Genomic DNA, 21,587 nt, shown 5'->3' on the forward strand with positions numbered 1-21,587 from the left:
GAACCCAAAGTGAAGGGAAATTATCTTAAACACAATTATAAGAATACTTAACTCTTAGAAAAGCCTAAAATAATCCCATTACACATATCCCCATCCCATTTAAATATGTAATGCACATGAATGAAATATGTGAGAAAAGGAAAAATAAAAACATGGTTATCACAAACATAATACATGCTAAAAATGCTAGACAGAAATTAACTTATTTACTATTAGGTATGAAATTACGTTTTTAACTTATTACATTTAAATTGTTCATGCAAGTGATTTTCTGAAGCATGTTTTCTGGAAAATACTCTTGTTTTTTCAAAGCCCGAGAGACAAAATACTTTTATGAAATAGAAAACAAAAGGACATTTCCAAGTATTACAGAGTCATAACAGAGTCGCATTCGACATGTCTCTTGAACTTTTTAGCAACATTCAGGCATACTACTTGGTACTAGTAGTAAATACACACTACTATGGGTAAATCAGAAAGCAGCATAGAACAACTAAGTAGTGACAAATTCAATCAACATAGATACATTACCAGCGCAGGTTGGTTCGTTGTTGTGTTCGCTGATTTCTATTCCTTGCACGTCCTTGAGCATTCCTATTCAATCTTCTCTCAGTTTTGTGACGTTCACCTTCAATGATCTTTACAAACCATGTTGGTTTTCCAGTAAAGAAGGCAAGACAACCCATAACTAATCCAAATAAAAATCCACATCCGTATCCCATCACGACAATTTTCCAAGTGAATCCACTTGCAAAATTTGAATCGTCTTCTTGATGCGGTGGTGTTGGTGGTTCGTCATCTCTACATTTCTTCGTCAACGGTAATCCACATAATGCCAGGTTTCCAGAGTAGGAATTATTTTCAAATGTATCAAATTGTTGACCGTGAGGTATCGGTCCAACAAGATGATTTTGAGAAAGGTTCAAGATTGAAAGAAATGTTAGGCTTGTCAGTTGCCAAGGAATCTCCCCCACCAATTGGTTGGAAGAGAGGTCTAATGATTCAAGCATTCTCAAATTTTTCAGAGATGATGGGATATGTCCTGCAAGACTGTTGTGAGAAAAGTTGAGCAACCGTAGTGAATTAAGCATTCCAATGAAGTTTGGAATCTGCCCTTGGAAGTTGTTGCTGGACAAATCAATGGTTGTGAAGATGGTTAGGATTCTCACCAATTCAATCTCAATCCCTTTCACCACCACCTTCACATGATCATCGTAATAAGAGGTTCCCATATATTCCAGGACCGTTTTATGTTCATCAACATTCATCATGGCTTTGAAATTCTTGAAAAATTTTGCAGGCAAGGGGCCGGTGAACTCGTTGTGAGAGAGGTCGAGTATTCGCATCTTAGGAAAGGGTAGTTTACTCGTGGAAGTGCCTATTGTACCTCGAAATCTATTTGATCGCAACACAAGAATGTGCAATTTTGGAAGATTTTCCACCCAATGGGGGAATGTATCACTTATCTTGTTGTTTCCAAGATCGAGAACTTCTAAGTTTCTACAATTGATCAAAGTATGTGGTACCGACCCTTCCAATTGATTGCCATTCAAGCCGAGATTCCTCAAATTGTTGCACTTTGCGAAAGTTGTTGGAATGGGTCCGTGAAAGTGATTCATTCGCAGATCCAGCGCAGAGAGTTCACTACTGAAGTTTGCTAAACATTGTGGAATCACACCGCGCATGCTGTTATTGGACAGATCAAGATATTGAAGAGAACTCAAGTTGCAAATGGTATGTGGTATTTCTTCAGTTATTTCATTTGAGAACAGGCTAAGAAAGCGCAATTGAGTCGGGCGGCCTAGCTGAGCTGGGATTTCACCATTTAATTGGTTGCTCCCTAAATCAAGAGTATCTAGAATTTCAAATTTCCAATTTCAGGTGGAATTCTACCAGTGAAGGAATTGTTTGAAAGGAGGAGCCTCTGTAGATTAGCAAGGAAAGACATTGTACCAGGCAGCTCACCATTCAATTTGTTATGCCTCAGATCAAGAGAAGTCAGCAGTGTCAAATTTCCAATTTCAGGTGGAATTGTTCCAGTAAGGTTGTTGTCAAACAGGTGCAAGACTCTGAGCTTTGCGAGATTCCAAATTGATGGAGGAATTGGACCTAAGAGTTTGTTTTCCGAAAGGTCCAAGTCCACCAATTCTTTCAAGACTCCAATCTCAGGCGGGATCAAGCCAGAAAGATGATTCTTGTACAAATAAAGGAAAACGAGCTTTGTCAATAGGCCAATTTCAGGTGGAATTTTACCAGTGAAGGAATTGTTATAAAGGGATAGCGATTCCAAGTCAGTCCAATTGGTAATGAAATATTGTAAGATCTCACCAGAAAGAAAATTGTCATTTGCGTAAAAATGAGATATTTTGGTTAGATTGGACAGGGACGAAGGTAGGGGCCCGGTAAGTGAATTCTTGGCTAGAGCCAAGTATGTGAGCTTAGCGCAGAAGCCAAGCCGAAAAGGAATTGTAGAATTCAACTCATTCATTCGTAGTTCAAGTGTTTGAAGCTTTCTGAGTTGGCCTATGGAAGAAGGAATCTTTCCTTGGAATGAATTGTTATACAGTCCAATGAATTGAAGATCCGAAACCAGTCCAATCTCCTCAGGAATTGAGCCGACAAACTGATTTTTACCCAAACGAAGATATTTGAGCTTCAAAAGCTTTGAAATATTTGATGACAACAACCCTTCAAATGAATTACTGAAGAGTATAAGATATTTAAGCTTGGCAAGATTGGTGAATAGCAACTCAGGTATTGGGCCAGTGAAATGGTTGAGTGACAAATCAAGGTATGTGAGGTTCGGGCATATGAGTATGAATTCTGGAAATTCAGAGGTAAGCTCATTGAGATTAAAGTCAAGATGAGTCAACATAGGCATGCCTGAAAATTTTGACCAATCTGGAGTTTCTAAGTAGTTTGATCCAAGGTTTAAGTACCATACCTTCTGAAGATTGCTGAGTTGATATGGAATGATACCATGGAGAGCGTTGCCGGACAAACTGAGGTACCGAAGCTCGGTCAACCATCCAATCTCGGAAGGTATGATGTTCTCAAAAAAGTTGAAACTCAAGTCCAAAAAAGCGAGCTTGGACAGATTTCCAATTGTAAATGGAATTGACCCACTGAGCTTGTTGTTCTTGAGGTTGTAACGGGTGAGAAATGGAAATGAAGTGAAATTGAATTGGGCAAGTGTTCCATTGAGATTTACGTCGAACAGGTTTATCTCTGATACAGTTCCGGTACTGTAACAGATAATGCCAGTCCAGTTGCAAACATTTTTGAGGTTGGTGACAGACCATGAACTAATGGAATTAGAAGATGATGACAAGCTATTCTTCCATTTTAGAAGAGCTTCAGCTTCTGTCTTTGATGATGTGACTGCCAATGGAAATGAAGAGAGAACAAGAATAAGGGAAAGAAAAATGTAGTGTTTTTGAAAACCTGTCATATTTGGTTTTGTTCAAAATTTCATGTTAATTCACCCCCATTTATAGTGTTTAACACCTGGAGACACAGAAGTCAAGTAAGGAACTCTCATTGAAAATTTTGAAAAATAAACATGGTGGACGAAACGATCACTTTCCAATACTCGGTGCTTATAGTGTGAACATACACTAAATGAACTAATAAAGCTTTGGTCCAGCTGACGGTGAATTAGAAGTCAAATTCTGCTAATTATAAATCGTAAACTAGTCATTTATCTTGTAAAGTCATTTTAAGTCGGTTTGCTTTTGTTTAAAAAATAATATATAAAGGAAAAAAATGGTTTGCTTTTGAAAAAAAAAAAGTTTGCTTTTGAAAAAAAATAAAATTAATAATTGCTTAGGAAAAAAAAGAGTTAGTATTTTAAGTCAAGTCAATATTTATTAATTAATTCAAAAATATATATATTAGTTTTTATGTAGGCCAACTATTTTAGGTGCGCCGTTCAAACTGAACTCGAGTAATATGAGTTCATGTGTAAGCTTCTTACTAGATTATTTATAAACTTTGAAATCAAGTCGAATATATGGCCAATTAACTCGACAAGTTATTTTACATGTCCAACATAATGAACTGGACCTTAACTTTGACTTTGACTTTCGCCAAACATCGAAAAATAAATATCTTACTTAAAAAATTTAATATGTTCTGATAAAAATATTTTAAAGGTCGAATGACTCTCTGAGTCAAATTGTTTAAAGATGGTGGAATATCTTCTGCAAGACTGTTGTGAGATAAATTTTCTTTTATTATAGAATTCCTTTGGTTTTATTTTATTTATTAATTCACACATGCCGAGTCAAGCCTCGCACGCGCTTGTCACAATACTAATTTTCTCACTGACACACAAAACAATTCCTTCAATGGAAAAATCTCACAAAAAATCAGCCTCCTGACAAAGCTAAATTACCTCTGTAGGACAAAAGTTTTGCGATGACCCGAATGTTTAGGATTTTAATTTAATCTATTTCGTGATTTTTAGTTAGGATTGAGTATTTAATTAATTGGAGGCTTGCAGTTTGTAATTTTGTGTTATATATATATATATATATATATATATATATTTGTGTCTATATGATGGAATAAGGAAACTTCCTGCCGAAGGTGATAAAGAGTGAGTGAAATTGGAAAAGGTTTTGGTGCGGGTCCCACGTGACTTTGTTGGCTTTGAAGAATAATGGGTTTGATTTTTAATTGTTACATATATATATATATATATATATATTTTGGTGCAAAGCATGCTCCCAGCGAAATTGAAGAGAAAATGGTGATGGAAATGTAGTGAGTTTCGTGGGTCCCACAACGGTTGTTGATTTAGTTACTTTATTTAGACATATATAGATATATATTGTCTGGTGCAAAGGAGATGCACCTGCCATCGAAATTAGTGAGGAAAGAAATGCAATATGAGAAAAAGAAGAGAAATGCTAAAAGACCCGACTACTGTTCACCCGACTTTAATCGATAGACAGTTGTCAAATTCAGATTGGTTCAACTAGGTAGACGTTTTCACCCTTCTTGGCACAACTTTACTCTCTCTCATCTCTTTATCTTTCTCCTCTCTCTCTCCTATGGCGCTTCCATGTTCTCTTTTTCTTGTTCCCTTTTTCTTTTTCCAAGATTCTTACGCTGCACTCAGGAAAAACTCTTTGGGTTGGGTACTCTTTGTCATACCAGTGTTCATACTGATTGATGCCCGTTGGTTGTCAATTATAGAGAATCCTGAGAGATTCTTCATCTCGTCTCCGTACGATCGGCAACGCCGGACTGACAAACGGCTGTCCTAGGGAAGCACGCCGTGGGGCGTGGTGGCGTTCATCGTCTTGTGGCTGATTGTGGTGCATCGTCTTGCAGCTTTTTATTTCTAGTTGGTTTAATAGGTGTGATTTGCAAATCGAAGTACTGGGTTTTGTTCAATTAGATCTAAAAGTTGGGTTAATTCTGCTGTTAATCATGATTGTTATTGGCTTATGTGTTTTTGATTGAGGAAAGTGGTTGGATAACCAAGCCCTAGAGAGAACTGCGTTTTCAATACCTCCATAATGCAAAGCTCTGTTCTGAGAAAAAATGAAAAAATGAAAAAAAAAAAAAAAAAAAAGAAAAAAGAATTGCGTTTTCAATAATTTTAATTTTTTGTTTTTTGAGTGATTGTCTTTTGATCCTTAAAAAATTGGTTTGTTCTCATGAACTGATTTCTTCTACTTTTTCTCTTCATTTTCTCAGGGGGTTTTTGATATTTGAGGCATTGTGTTTGGGAGCTTAGAAATTGGAGGTATAATAAAACCTTGAAGAACAAGCTGCCTTACTTAACATGTTAAAGAATTTGAAGGAAAAAAATATAAGCCACACCTCCCATTTTCCATTGAAACAACTATGGACACAGGGAAAAAATATAAGCCACACCTCCCATTTTCCATTGAAACAGCTATGGACACAGGACATTGTTGAAGGAAACAGAAACAAGAACCATACTCCAAATTCAAAATACATTTGCATATCATTGCATAATTGGTAAACACCATTCAGACATTTACAAAATTGTACTCAATGTCTGTCTATCCAAAAAACTTATTGAGAGCATACATTTGCAACACAACTTCATCACTAAAATTCCGCATCAAATCTGTTGCGCTGGATTCCATCACAAAGAGAACCTGCAAACAAAAAAAATCAATTAATTTCATATACCTTCAACATTTTAATCACTAGTGTACTAGCACTAAAATATACATTCGTAAGTAATCTTAGGCTCAATATTTTTTTCACTCGAAGTGTGGTCGAAGTTATGATTTTGCCAAGAGGGGTCACTCATTGACATGTAGTGTGGTGGATACACCTATCATTATTGAAAACAGAGAAGTAAGAAATAATGTTTTAAAGTCATTGTAGGATATGACCAAATTGATTTCTTAATTACCTGGAGTGAGTTTATCTGCACAGTTGCAATAATTTATAACTGCCCCCGAATACATGCCATTCCAAGCAGTTGGAGCAATCTGCTATACCAAGAAGAAAAAAAAAACGCATTGGAATCAATACAATTATGCAATGGTAAGTTAAATAAATACATGATTGCTATAATTCAGTTTACCATGTGACTTTCATGAGTCAAAATTTTGTCAACATGTGAGCCATCTTTTTCACCAAGTGGCTCTCTTGTTAGTCTTTGAGATATCTATTAGCATGCATTCAAACAAAAAATTAATAAACAAAAAATATAATATAACTTGATATTAAAAACTAATTCAGCAACAAAAGTTTTCTAATACCTTCTTTCCTTTTTTAATTATTTTGCCAACTATACTTTCTTTCCGTTTTGAAGGCGGACGACCCTTGGCACGCACCTTTAATGGAGTAAGTAACCTGCTGGCATCATTCAGAACTCCATGGATTTGTCCACTCCCAGAAACTGAGTCCATGGTAAGCAATTTTTCCTTTGTCTCTTTCAATAATTCAATTAGAAACTCACACTTATGATCAGAGTCTACTCCAAGCTCTTGAAGTTAATGAAAAAATGGATTCAACTTATTGCCTCGATGCCTTTGCTCACTATTACTAACATCATCATAAGTATTTTTCACAAAAGTGTACCCACGCTTGATGTCCTTTCGCCAACGTTCTAAAATATAATGAGATGGAACCTCATTTACCTTTTCTTTTATCATCACGGAAATTGCATGTTTGCACAAAATGCCTCAAAATTCAAATAAATGGCATAAGCATTGCACTTTACATTCAGTTTTGCAATAAATAACTTCATAATCCACCTCTTTCCAACATATTCCACCTTCTCCTATAATAGTTTCATTAACTACAAATGTAGACACTGACGCGTCTCTGTTAATGTTAAAGACATTACAATACATTAAACCCCTCAACTCATCCTGAAAAAACTTAAACACATCATGCATGTAAACTTCTTGATATTGTACTTCAATAGAAAACTTAGTTATTGTAGGAATGGTGGTACTAAAAGAAACAAAATCTGCCTTATTTTCTTTCTCAACTTTACTTTTCAAGGCATTGTCATATTGTTCAACAAATTGCTTCAACGTGGTCTTTGAATGAACATACCTGTCAAAAAAAGAATTCATACTTTCACTTCGTTGGGTAGTTGACATTCCTGCCCAAAAGGTAGTTTTCACAAATACTGGAACCCAACGATGACGATCCCCATATAGTGACTTCAACCATTTATTATTCTCAAGATTGAATTGCAAAATCATTTTTGTCCAACTACTTTCAAACTCATCAATCTTAATCGATTCATATACAATGCTTTTTAAGGTTTTCTTAATTACTTCATATTGAGATAGTCCGCTAAGTTTCACAGGAACCTTTTGCATGATATGCCAAAGGCATAAATGATGAGAAGAATTTGGAAATACCTTCGCAATCGCTGCTTGAATAGCCTTACACTGATCTGTAACAATAGTTTTTGGAGCAGACCCCTGCATGCATGTTAACCACGACTCAAATAACCATGTATAAGTATGGATATCCTCATTAGAAAGCAAACCACAACCAAGCAATATAGATTGTCCATGATGATTCACCCAAACAAATGGGGCAAACGGCATGTCATACCTATTTGTAAGGTAAGTACTGTCAAATGTAATAACATCTCCAAATGATTCATATGCAGCACGACACCTTGCATCAGCCCAAAACACATTTCTTAAGCGCCCTTCATCATCCATGTCAATCACGTAAAAAAAATTTGAATTTCTTTTTTGCATGCACAAAAGTAGTTACGAAGGGCTTCGGTATCTCCAATCCTAAGTCAAAGTCGTCTTGCTTTTTCAATATAATTCCTACACTCTTTTTCACCAAATGTCAAATTTTCATACCTACCAGCTTCAACAACCAATGCATGAAAATTTTTATTCAATTTTATACCAGCTGTATCATTTAATTCCAATTTTCTTTTGACATGAGAATCTAGCACCTTATTACGTTGAAAGTGTCGTACTTTTCCTGGGCTTAATGCATGATTGTGATCAAGGTAAACACGAACAATAATGAATCTTCCATCATCTTTAGCCGTAATATTGATTTTGGCCTTGCAATTGGTCTTAGTTAAAGGCCTTGGATGCAAACGGTCTTTTCTAGTTGAGTTTCGATTTCCATATTTAGCGCATGTAAGTGAAAAATACCTTGATTTTCCATCTCTTCCATTCTTTGCACTAATTTTTATTACACCAAAACCTTGACTCTTTGCATAGTTGTTATAATAACTACGAATCTCTTCTTCAGAAGGAAAAACCATCCCAACCATAGGTTTTTCCACTTCATCCCCAGGTAACATTCCTTCAATCTTCTCCCCGTCATTAAAGTCTTCATTTGAAGTGACTTGCATATGACAACCTTCTTCCATTTCTAATGACATGTTAGGGTACTAGTTAAGCATATTAGACCATTCTAATATAACCACAGCAAACCCAGTTTATTTTAGAAAAAATAAAAGGACAAATCCAGTTTATTCTAATATAAGCACAGCAAACCCAGTTTCTTCTTTGTTTATAAATTGAAACTACTACTTTGGATAATGTTTTTCCAGGCAAAAATGTAGGATTTATAAATTGAAATGATTTTGTTAGTGAGCTATATTGAGATATTTGTTGTGTTGGTGGACTTCCTCTATATTTGTATATGCTTTTGACTTTGGTAATACAGAACGAAAGATAAAATTGGAGTGATACAGAGCGTGAAGGCATAGTGAGCTGAGAGTTTGAGAAACAGAGGAGGTCTTGGAGCTTAGAAGCTTTGGTGATTTAGTGAGAAAAAGTTCTTTTTCAAGGTAAGGATCTCTAATTCCTATTTTTCTTGCACCTTTGTGAATTTTCTATTATAATTTATGTTAAGTATGTTTAATTTGAGTTGATTATTTTTTTAATTGATTTACTTGGGTATATGAAGCATGTTATTAGGTGTATTGTTGGATTTGTATAGAAAGCATGTTTAAATGTTAATTTTTCATACTTATTATGTTGTTGAATTGGGTAAAAATGATATATGGAAGCTTAGGGAAATTTCCTTAGAATTACTTGTCATGCTTCATTATTGATTTTTATATGTTATTGTGTTGACAAAATTGCTAAAAATGATACATGGAAGCTTATGAAAATTTTACAAGAATTATTGTAAAGTATGCTTAATATGTTAATTTTCCCATGCCTATGATGCTTAATAATTTATTGGAAATTTTATGTGGAAGTATGTTAATTGTGTGATAATAATTCTCTCCATATTCATAGTATTAAAGAGACATGTGATATGCATTCATAGCATGGGCATGAAAAAGGGTACAAAGAAATGTTTTGAAATGAAAAAGGGGTGTTGGGAAAAAGATTTGAGATAGAATTTTGTGAAAACCGGACGCCAAGGGGGTACCGAGGATCCGTGGTGTTAATGTAACCTAGAGGGAATTAGGGAGATCGCCCTAGCGTGGTTGATTTATCTGGGCCCCAAATGACGCCGCGGGGGTACCAAGGGTTAGGTACAATTGCCAATCCTTCTCTCGTCGCTGAGGGGTTACTGAAGAGGGTTACATTAACGGTTTGAAAGGTGAAGAATGGAAATGATTTTAAGTATGGGGAGCGACATTCATGGCATCACATATCATGGCACGACATTGTTATTTTGAAATTGGATTTGATGTTGTATTCTTTTTCGGCCTATTATGATCCCTATTCTCTATTTCTATTCATTGTTTGGATTCACGGGGCTACAAGAGGTGGGTCTTAGACGCTACCTACTAAGCAATTTGCTCACCCCATTACATTAACATTTTTCAGGACATGGAAGGTAGGTGGTGGACGACGCTCCTCCACAGGGTTTGATGGGTTAGTAGACCGTTTTGACATACTTTGTAATTATAATCTCATTTTATTATTTATTTATTTATTAGTACTTATTTTTTTTATAAAGGAATGACAAGTATAATATGTATTGACGTAGAAAAGAATAGTGTTACGCCCTAGTTGACCTCGGGTTCGGTTAAGGACCCGACTAACGGTTCGGACCTACGGGTTCGGGTCGTTACAAGTTCAATTTCTTTTGATCTTGAACCTTTTTGAAAACCATTTTGTCGAATTGATGTCCCAAGACCAACAATTTGATGTGTTAAAACATGCGGCCACTGGTGGGTGCGGTGATTCATTTTCTTCGTATTTATTTGTCAACGACAAACCACATAATGCCAGGTTTCCATAGTATGAATTATTTTCAAAATGTATCAAATTGCTGACCATGAGGTATTAGTCCAACGAGATGATTTTGAGAAAGGTTGAAGATCCAAAGAAATGTTAGCCTTGTTATTTGCCAAGGAATCTCCTCCACTAACTAGTTTGAAGAGAATCCAATGACTCGAGCTGAGTCAATTTTTTTATAGATGATGTAATATGTCTGACAAGACTGTTGTGAGATAAGTTGGGTAACCGAAGTGAATGAAGCATCCCAATGAGGTCCGGAATCTCACCTTGGAAGTTGTTGCTCGATAAATCAACCGTTGTAAAGCTGGTTAGGATTCTCAATTGTTCAAGCTCTAGCCCTTTCACCACCACCTTTACTGAATCTTGATAATAATTTTCATCCATGTATTCACGACCCACTTTATGTTCATCGACATTCATCATAGCTTTGAAATTCTTGAAATATTTTGCAGGCAAGGGGCCGGTGAATGCATTATGAGAAAGGTCAATATATTATTCGCAACATAGGAAAAGGGTAGTTTACTCATGGAAGTATCTAGTGTACCTCCAAATCTGTTAGATGGCAAGACCAGAACCTACAGCTTTGGAAGATTATCGATCCAATGGGGGAATGTGTCAGTTATGTTGTTGTTCGCAAGATCAATAACTTCCAAGGGTCTAAAATTGACCGAACCTAGTTGCAGCAGCCCTTCCAAGTGATTTCCACTCAAGCCGAGATCTCTCAAATTATTACACTTTGTGGAATTTGCAGGCACAATCCAATGAAAGCGGTTCATCCGCAGATCTAGCATAGAGAGTTTGTAATGTCCCGTATTTTTTTATTATTTTATTTTTTTTATTTATACGCCTCGTTTTTCCTACCGCGTGAGTTCTGGGGATTATTTAGGATTATTTAGTACTCTCAAAAAAAGTATTTCGGGTCCAAGAGGAAAATAATTGACCGAGTGATTGTAGAAAGAGAGAACATTGAACTTTCTTTAATGGGTTCAATTGCTTTAAGTGAAAAAGACTTTAAATAGGAACGAATTGCATTGAAAATAGGAAATTGGAATTGAAAAATATTGGAACAACGTAAAAGGAAAACAAAGAATTAACAGGAAACTACTAATGGAAGGGATTTTATTAGAACAATTAAATTGAAAAGAAGCTGAACTAGGAAAGTATAGCTAAATAAAGAAAGTAAATTTAACTATGAAAGAATGATTGAAAGGAAGTTGAATTATAATGAATAAAACGAGGTGCTCCACCTTTTACAAAGTATGCATTCACAAATATTTATAGCATCCCAAAAATAACTAATTCCTATTAATAAGTAATTGGATTACAATAAAACTCCTTCAAATAACTTACTCGTTGGGCTGCATCTTGAGCGAATTTGAGATATAACTTGAGCCTAATCCAGCATATGAAATACTAAACCCAAACCCAATTCTAATCCTAGCCTCAACCTTAACTACTCAACCCGAACCCAACCCATCCTTCTACTTTTAAATTCGAGTTTACAACTCGGACTTAGATTTCAGGTTAAAACTTTGGGTTAATTTGGGTTGCTCATATGACTAATTTTTATACCGAAAATTTAATATAATCTTAAATTGGTTTTAGATTAAATTACTCTTAAACAAGAAGAAGTTTAAAGACTTTTTGTAGATTTTTAATAAATTACAAACAAAATTTTTAGAAAATGAATTCTCCTAAATGTTAACATACAATAAGTTAAAATTTAACGAAAAATGTTGAAAAGAAAAAAAAGGTAATCATAGTTTAAATATTATATATAATACATTTAAAAGTAAAAGTATTTATGAAAATAATATTATAATTCGGGTTCGGGTTAACTCGGGTTACTAGCACTTCAATCCAAGCCCAACCGTAATTAAATTTGAGTTAAAAATTTTCAACCCAAACCCAACCCTAATTATAAAAATGATTGTTCAAGCTCGCAAAAAATTAAATTAGGCTTAGATTGAGTTCGGATTACTCAACCCAAGTTACATTATTTACTTGATAAGCTCAATACGATCAAATTAAACTAATTTTAGATAACCATCACTCCAAACTTTATCTCCCCAAATCAATTGATATAATTTATCAACCCCCAATTTTGCTCCGTATATAGCGTAATATGCCGCAATAATTGCCACGTCACTGCCATGCAAATTTGGCCAAAACAAACGCTAACTTTATAGAGGCCGGTTAATTTTCAAACACGCGTAACACATGGAGACCCAGAAGTCAAGTAAGGAGACTGCCCTTTTATATATGTACTGTATTTTACTTAGCAAATAATTCCAAGTCAAATGCTAGTCATTGTAAATTGTAAAAAGGTTCGGCAGCTAAAGACATTTTCTTGTGAAGTCATTTTAAGTCGGTTTGCTTTTATTTTAAAAAATATATGTATAAAGTAGAAAAAAAAAATTGCATCATTGTTGTTAAAGCATAGGAATATGGGTTAAGTGTTTGTGGAGGAAGTTTCATTGAAATTGTTGTGAAGTTGAAGTGTTTCTTCATTCATTGTGTTTATGTGTTTTCACATTGTGCATGCATGGTCATAGATCACTAAGACCAACTCTTGTCCCTCTTGATTTGCATCTTGAATCCATAATTAGAAATCCCAGAAGAAGAGGAAGTTCTAGTTCTACCCGATCCATTACATCAATGGAAGGCCATAATGAAGAAAATGTAGAGGACCTTGGTCACATAGACTAACAAGGTATCTTTCATTCAAATGTGCATCATGAGAACATTCAAGCACCATTAGGCATGCTTAGGCCATTCATTCACCGACCACAACAACAATAAGGCCAAGTTCCATTTGGAATGCCAAGGCCAATGTATGCTCCGCAACCTCCTATCATTCAAGGAAATCAAAATCAAGGTGCCCACGTTGTAACTCAAATTGCTAATCCTCCACTTACTTTAAGAGGTCACTATGTGCCTAATGAATATAATGCACCCACATGCATTCAATTGTCACCATTTAGAGCACATTACTATGAAATTAAGCCACAAACCATTCAAATACTTCCTAACTATCATGGACTTCCAAGTGAAGAACCTTACAAGCATTTGGATGAGTTTCTTGAAGTATGTTCCACCATAAAATATACGGACATGCCGGAAGAGGTTTTAAGACTCAAACTTTTTCCATTCACCTTAAAAGACAAGGCAAAGTATGAGTTTAACAATCTTAGGCCTTTTTCAATCACTTCTTGGGCAGAAATGCAACAAGAGTTCTTGAAGAAGTACTATCCGGTTTCTAAGACCAATGCCATAAGAACCTCAATTCGAGAATTTTCACATGGGGATGGAGAAAGGTTTCATGAGGCATGGGAATGCTTCAATGAATTTCTTAGGAAGTGTCCACATCATGACATGCCCAAATAGCAATTAGTTCAATATTTTTTTGAGAGCTTATGGGACAATTACAAAGGCATGGTTGATGCTTCCATGGGTGGCTCATACATTGATAGGCATGAGGATGACGTGTGGCGTCTTTATAAGAGCATGAGTGAAAATTCTTTGCATAAAACATTATCATCCAAGAATGGTAGAAATTCACAAGGTAGGAAGAGTGTTGCCTTACATCAATTCAACCATTCAAATGAAATAGCCGCCGAAATGAAGTCCTTATCTCAAAGGTTTGATCAATTCTTGATTAACCAAAACTTGGCGAACCAAGTATCTTCCTTCCCTAACCATTCTCATCGTGCATCAAATGAAACATGTATGACTTATTCTAGTGTTCTTCATTCTACTTCTCATTGTCCTCACGGACAAGTGCAAAATGACCCTAATGAACAAGTCAATGCAGCTTTTGTGAACCAATGGAACAATCCTTATGGTACTCACTATAATCCAAGTTGGAGGAATCATCCGAATTTCTCTTAGAAAAACAAAGGAGAGGGCTCAAACCCTTCCCAAGGCAGTTTTCAAGGGAAGTACATTCCACCTCCACTTCAAAACTAAGGATCCCAAGGTTAACGACCTTATCAATCACAAGGGAATCAATTTGCTAATTCTCATTTTCCTAACCAATCTTATTCCTAAGGAAATACTAGAAGTCTTGCCTTTGAAGAAAAAGTTTTGAATGCTTTGGGCACTTTAGAGGCTAACACTCAATTGCTTTATTCTCACTCTCAATCTATTGCGAAGCTAGAAACCCAAGTAGGGCAAATAGCAAGCACTCTCAATGCAAGAGAGAAGGGAGAGATGCCTATTAATGCCCCACCTAAGCAACAATGTGTTGTGGAAACCCATTCCTCATCGGAAGGCCACACCATTGAACATGTTAATGCGGTGACTACCTTGCAGAGTGGTAGGATTGTCGACAATCAAGTTGAAATGTCCAATGAAGAGAGTGAACAGGTGCAACCTCAAGTTGTTACCCGTCCCGTTTCACATCCCATTCCTCCTTCATTGCATATACATGATCTTGTGAATGAGAAAACTTCGAAATGTGATTTGAAGAATAATTTTGAAAATGATTTGAAGAAAGATTTGCAAAAAAAATGAATTTGAAAAGGTTTTGTTGAAAAATAATTTGAATCAAAATGATTTAAAAACTTCTTGTGTTGAAGAGACTTCAAAAGAAAATTCTGAAAAAGTGTTTGAATCAAAAGTTCCATTTCCGGATGCCTTAAAAGGATCCATTTCAAAAGAAAAGCAAAAGGCAAAAACCAATTAAATCATGGAAATGATTTTCAATTAGTATTCTTTCAGCTTATTATTTTTATTTTTTATTTCATCTTGTATTCTGTGTTCAATTACATATTATTTGTTTGATATCCCTTGGGTTTGGGCCTGGGCCTGATCAACCCGTGTCTTAAATCTAAGGGGTATCACAGGTTGGTAGGGTAGTACAGTTGGATAAGATCAATTATTTGTATAAGGACAAGAAAGTTCGATCGATCAGAGAATCAAGTTGGATCAATCGAACTTTGGGATCTTTGAATAGGGACAAACATGGCTCAGATCCATCTTGAAGTGCTGAGATCGATGAAAGTTGGATCGATCGAATTTTTCTTGAGATCGATCGAAGTTGCTGAAATTCCACCTTTTGCTTCCTTTTGCTATATTTTGCTCCTTTCTTTGATTCATCCCAGAATTGCTTCATTTCTACTCTTATTTGGCTGAGTTAGCTTATTTTAGGGATAAGTACCTGAAAATGGAAATAACACGAAATCAATCTAAAGCGGAAAAATAAGATAGATAAAGGTCCTAGAAAACCTAAGCTTAAGGGGTTTAAATGCGCACTTTTCAGCGCTCATCAATTCACACCCATATCTTATGAGAACAACTTTCCAAGTAAATCCACCTGCAAAATTTGAATCGTGCTCTTGAAGGAGCAAGGTTGGTGGCTGAGGTAGCTCATCGTCTCTACATTACTTTGTCAATGGTAATCCACACAATGCCAGGTTGCCATAGTATGAATTATTTTCAAATGTATGAAACTATTGGCCATGAGGTATCGGTCCAACATGATGATGTTGAGAAAGGTTCAAGACTTCAAGAAATGTGAGGCTTGTCAGTTGCCAAGGAATCTCTCCCACCAACTGGTTTGAAGAGAGGTCTAGTGATTCAATCAAAAGCAAGTTTTCCAACGATAATGGAATATGGCCTGAGAAGCTGTTATGAGATAAGTTGAAAACACGAAGCGAATTAAGCCTCCCAATGGAACTTGGAATCTTTCCTTGGAACTTGTTGTTTGATAAATCAATGGCTGTGAAGACATCTAAGATTTTCACTTGTTCAACCTCATTTCCCTTCACCACCACTGTCACAGAAGCTCCATAATATGAGTCCCCCAAGTATTTCAAACCTACCTTCATCCACATTCATCATTGCTTTGAATTTCTCAAAATATTTTGTTGGCAATGAGCCGTTGAACTCATTCTGAGAGAGGCCAATGATTTGCAACTTAGGAAAGGGTTGTTTACTCTTGGTACCTATTGTGCCTCGAAATCTATTGAATCTGAAGGCAAGAACGCGCAGCTCCGGAAGATTTTCCATCCACTGGGGGAATGTATCGGTTAGCTTGTTGTTTCCGAGATCCAGAACTTCCAACTTTCTGCAGTTTACCAAAGTTTGTGGAACCAACCCTTCTAACTGATTACCATTCAAGCCGAGATTCCTCAAATTGTTGCACTTTCTGAAATTTGCTGGAATGGATCCGTGAAAGTGATTCATTCGCAAAACCAAATGCAAGAGTTCACTGCTGAAGTTCAACAAACATTGTGGAATCAAATCGCTCAAGCTGTTATTGGACATATCAAGAAGTTCAAGAGAAATCAAGTTGCAAATAGTAGATGGCATTTCTCCATTGAATTCATTCGAGGCCAGGCTTAGAAAGAGCAATTGAATTAAGTTTCCTAGCTGAGCTGGAATTTCACCCGAAAATTTATTTCCATCCATTAGTAAATATGTGAGGTTTGCACATTCTCCCCACTTTGGTGAAAGTTGACCGGAGATTTGGTTTCCACTTAGAGCGAGCAACTGAAGATTATTTAGTCTGGGCATGGTATCAGGCAACTCTCCATTCAATTGGTTATTACGGATATCAAGACGAGTCAGCAATGTCAAATTCCCAATTGTTGGAGCAATTGGACCTGAGAGTAGGTTCCTGGAAAGGAATAGCATCATCAAGCCTTTCAAGTTTCCAATCTCAGGTGGTTTCAAGCCAGACAGTTGATTGTCATACACACTGAGATACTGGAGCTTTGTCAAGAAGACAATCTCCGGTGGGATTTTCCCAGTAATTGAATTGTTGCCTAGAGCCAGGAAGGTAAGGTTGGTACATAGGCCAAGCTTAGAAGGAATTGGACCTGAGAGTTGATTGTCATTCACATTGAGATACTGGAGCTTTGCCAATAAGAAGATTTCTGGTGGGATTTTGCCGGTAAGTGAATTTATGTCTAAAGCCAAGTGGGTAAGGTCAGTACATAGGCCAAGATTAGAAGGAATTGGACCTGAGAGTTGATTGTCAGACACACTGAGATACCGGAGCTTTGACAATAAGAAGATCTCTGGTGGGATTTTCCCAGTAAGTGAATTGCTGCCTAGATCCAATACGGTAAGGTCAGTAAATAGGCCAAGCTTAGAAGGAATTGGACCTGTGAAATTATTGAAGGATAGGGAAAGAACTTTTAGCTTGGCAAGTTTTGAAAAATTCAATGTTGACAATGGCCCAGGAAATGAATTTTGTCCGAGATAAAGATTTTCAAGCTTGCTTAAATTGGTGAACACCCATTCAGGTATTTTTCCAGTGAAATTATTATTTGACAATTCGAGCACTGACAGATTCCTCCAACTGGATATGAAATCTGGGAATTCCATGGTAAGTTGATTGGAATAAAAGCCAAGGAATGTCAATGATGGCATAGCTGAGAACTTTGACCAATCAGAAGTTTCCAATAAGTTAAATCCAAGGTCTAAGACTTGTACCTTTTGAAGATTGCTAACTTGATATGGAATGGTACCGCTTAGATTGTTATACCGAAGATTAACGTACCGTAACTTCGTCAACAATCCGATCTCCGAAGGTATGGTGTGATTGAAGACGTTTCTCCTCAGGTCCAAGAAAGTGAGCTTGGAGAGATTGCCAATGGCAGATGGAATTGGCCCACTGAAGCTGTTGTTGGTCAGGTTGAAATACTCGAGATTTGAAAAAGAAGTGAAACTGAATTGGTTAAGTGTTCCAATGATATATTCATTGGAAAGATTGATCTCATAGACAGTTGTAGTAGGGTGGCATGCGATGCCGGTCCAGTTGCAAAGGTTTTTGAGATTAGCAACTGACCATGAATCGAGGGAAGAAGACAACAAGCTGTTCTTCCATTTGAGAAGTGCTTCTGCTTCTGTTATAGCTGAAGCTGGTGTGATCATCAATGGAAACGAAGAGAGAAAGAGGATATAACATCTTCTAAATGTCATCATGCCTAGTTTTGTTTAAGGTTTCATGTTACTGGTTTACTCTTTTACAAGGGGCCCAGAAGAGAGATGATTTGATATAAAAAATAAAAAAAATAAAAACAGAGACTGATAAGAGAGCCACATTTGGAGTTTAGATGCAATAACAACGTAGACTGAACTTAAACAAAGCCGGCTTTCAATTGATTACGCACAATAGTAATCCTAAATAGGTTAGGGAGATAGCAGAGACTGATGAGAGAGCCACATTTGGAGTTAGTTGCATGTACTTGAACTAAAAATTTCCCTTAATTAGCAATCACAAAGAAATCATCAACGCCTACCAGAAAGAACTAGAACTATAAACTATAAAAAGACAATTAGATTATTTGTTTTGATCAAAACATTAGAAAATTTTAAATAAAACCAATATAGTGAATTGTGAACAAAATTAACATAAACTAAGCAGTGAAATATAATATGAAAAATTAACAAAAAAACAAAGCTTCAAAGGATTGGCCTACGGTGCCACCTATGCAGTTGTAGTCTGCTAATGCAGCTCCAAGATACAACCCAAACTTCGTAAGCCAAAGACTATTCTATGGGCTGGAGTGTGTATGAATGTTAAAGAACACAATCAGGATAATGCCCAACCTGGAATACATTGATTCCAACAAGTCTTGCCGTTAACACTCGTAATTCGTAATTATGTTTAACGGCAATTTTCCTTTCAATTGGTTATTGCTGATAAAAGGAGTAACTAAAGATTGTTGGAAAAGAGGTTTTGGACTTCAAGATATGAGGGATTCCCAATTGTTGGAGGAATAAGAACCCAAGAGCTGGTTTCTAGAGATTGTCAAGTCAAGGAATTGGACTCCATGGCATAAAATAGATTACATATACAGAACACACAGAAGATATATATATATATATATATATATCATCTATGTTCCATTCAATCGAATTGAAAATTGAAGTTTAAGCTATTAGAAAGAAAGCATCAATGACTACCTTGGCTGGCTTTTTGTGTATCACATTTGGCAAGAGAGAAATATATGCTAGGTACCTCCTTTGAAAACCCTTGACACACTCAATCTCGCACATGCACCCAGAAAGACTCTCCATAAGACTGCATGATAGAGAATTGAATTCGGAAATATCAAAGCTCCCTAACCCTTTTTCTCAGTGAATTTCTCTTTTCTATACGCAGAACATTTTCACTAAAATACATCAATCAATTTTAGATAGGACTTTGAATTTTTTATTTTATTTTCCCTGAAAAATCAAAATTTTTTCCTTTTGAATGAATTGCGATAAGTGGCCGAATTGCATTAATTCCTCTTATTTGCAAAAAATAACACAACTAACAGAGGTTGTGTTTTTTTTTTTTTTTTTTGAATTATGGCCAAAAATACCCCTAGCAAGTTAAGAAGGGTTTTATGTCATTTGCCCAATACCCCTAGCAAGTTAAGAAGGGTTTTATGTCATTTGCCCAATTGTATGAATTGAGCTAAAGGATTCTGTTTTATTTACTTGAATAATAATATTTGAACATTTTTTTAGTTAGATGCCTCATCAAGTCATCATACTTTTAATTTAAGAAAAGTACCCAAAAATAAAATTAAATAAAATTCATAGGGGAGGAATTGCATAATCACCTACTTGTAGTGTTTTGGGAGGAGTGTTTACTACAAAACGTAATCAAGAGGATTTTATTCAATTCACCAATTAAAAATTTTAAAGTCAAGTCAGTCGAGCATGATAAATTGTGAATTCAATAATAGACTAAAATGATGTGAATAAGGAACGACGCCATGATAATGTTATGACATCACAATGATTTCATTCCTTACTCACATAAAATAGTATGATACATGCGACTTTCAGACTACTATCATTATTTTACACAAAATCATCGATGTCCAATTCCATGCATAGAATTGAAAATTAATATAAAACAACTAGGGAGTACAAGTGACTTTTACCAACTATTTTTGTAATGTTTCCGATTTTCGCCATTTTTCATTTTCTGAAATTTTTTGTTTTTTTCGAGGACATTTTCGTCTTTTCTCGTTTTGCGTGCCAACGCCGTGATGTATGCCGAGTGTGTCAGAGAGTTGTTTGGGACATTTCTTTGAGTCTAGAATTCTTGAAAATGTATCGGTGACCATTTCAGCATTTTTTTAGTTTTTGGGTTGGAAGGTCCCAGGTGGGACTCGCTACCGAGGTCGTTGTGCACTAAAGTTGTGTCACGGATCGACTACATTTCATGCATAATTATTTTGTGCACAATTACATTGTTGTAAGTTAAGAATGTGCTGTTGGAATTTAATTTATATGTATATATATATTTTTTATAGAGAAAATGTCAAATTTTTCTTTATGGTGGGACCAACCACCAATTAACCAATTTATGGCCAAAAGTCCATTATATGGCCTCACTTTTTCTCTCTCCAGATCAGGCTCTCTCTCTCTCTACCTTTTCTTTTTTTTTTTTTTCTTTTCTTTTTCCTCTTCAATCAAGCAAAAGTCTCTCTCTCATCTTTGAGAATTTGATAGTGCTACTTGAGGCAAAGTTTGAGAGCTCGTCAAGATCTTCGATTTGATTTGAGCCAAGTCCCGTTTGGCCAACCTTGGATTTTCGAATTGTGGGGCATTTTTAGGGCTTTTTTTTTTTTCAATTTGAGTTAGGAGTTTCTAATATACAATTTCTTTGATTTTTGTGAGTTAATCCTTACTAAATTGTTGTATAGCATGCTTAATTTGTATTGATTTCTTTTAAAATGACCTATTTATTGTATATGAAGCATGTAACTATGCGTTAGTTGATATTGTATGAAAAAACATGCTTAAGTGGTAGTATTCCATGCCTATTGTGTTTAAATTGCTAGATTTTGCAATATAGAAGCATGTTGATTATTTTTAGAAATTTCCTCCAAGGCTTGTTATATAGTGAATGTTTGACTTGTATAGTATGAA

At 35.8% G+C, this 21,587-nt stretch overlaps 5 protein-coding genes and 1 pseudogene across 5 annotated transcripts; all 6 read right to left on the reverse strand.

Moving 5' to 3' along the window:
• Positions 1 to 527: 527 nt before the first annotated feature.
• Positions 528 to 1,744, reverse strand: LOC132309423 (receptor-like protein 9DC3). The gene has a single exon (XM_059807734.1). It carries the CDS (start codon positions 1,683 to 1,685, stop codon positions 528 to 530), a length of 1,158 nt encoding a protein of 385 aa, XP_059663717.1. The 5' UTR covers positions 1,686 to 1,744.
• A 111-nt stretch (positions 1,745 to 1,855) lies between these two features.
• LOC132309424 (probable leucine-rich repeat receptor-like protein kinase At1g35710) lies at positions 1,856 to 3,451 on the reverse strand. Its single transcript, XM_059807735.1, has one exon. It carries the CDS (start codon positions 3,449 to 3,451, stop codon positions 1,856 to 1,858), a length of 1,596 nt encoding a protein of 531 aa, XP_059663718.1.
• Positions 3,452 to 6,090: 2,639 nt separating this feature from the next.
• On the reverse strand, positions 6,091 to 8,186 carry LOC132309425 (protein FAR1-RELATED SEQUENCE 6-like). The gene is made up of 6 exons (XM_059807736.1): positions 7,254 to 8,186; positions 7,019 to 7,136; positions 6,831 to 6,928; positions 6,578 to 6,661; positions 6,404 to 6,482; positions 6,091 to 6,140 (listed from the first exon to the last, which is right to left on the reverse strand). Exons 1-6 carry the CDS (start codon positions 8,184 to 8,186, stop codon positions 6,091 to 6,093), a joined length of 1,362 nt encoding a protein of 453 aa, XP_059663719.1.
• Positions 8,187 to 8,269: 83 nt separating this feature from the next.
• LOC132309426 (protein FAR1-RELATED SEQUENCE 4-like) lies at positions 8,270 to 8,863 on the reverse strand. The gene has a single exon (XM_059807737.1). The coding sequence runs from the start codon at positions 8,861 to 8,863 to the stop codon at positions 8,270 to 8,272; it is 594 nt and encodes a 197-aa protein (XP_059663720.1).
• A 5,115-nt stretch (positions 8,864 to 13,978) lies between these two features.
• LOC132310651 (small nucleolar RNA R71) lies at positions 13,979 to 14,077 on the reverse strand (annotated as a pseudogene).
• Positions 14,078 to 16,153: 2,076 nt separating this feature from the next.
• On the reverse strand, positions 16,154 to 18,584 carry LOC132309427 (LRR receptor-like serine/threonine-protein kinase FLS2). The gene is made up of 2 exons (XM_059807738.1): positions 16,526 to 18,584; positions 16,154 to 16,476 (listed from the first exon to the last, which is right to left on the reverse strand). The coding sequence occupies exons 1-2, from the start codon at positions 18,582 to 18,584 to the stop codon at positions 16,154 to 16,156; spliced, it is 2,382 nt and encodes a 793-aa protein (XP_059663721.1).
• Positions 18,585 to 21,587: the final 3,003 nt, after the last annotated feature.

Source organism: Cornus florida, unplaced genomic scaffold, assembly GCF_030987335.1.
Source record: "Cornus florida cultivar Cherokee Brave unplaced genomic scaffold, ASM3098733v1 CherokeeBrave_3.0.0_Hap2_Chr05, whole genome shotgun sequence".
Classification (NCBI taxonomy): domain Eukaryota; kingdom Viridiplantae; phylum Streptophyta; class Magnoliopsida; order Cornales; family Cornaceae; genus Cornus; species Cornus florida.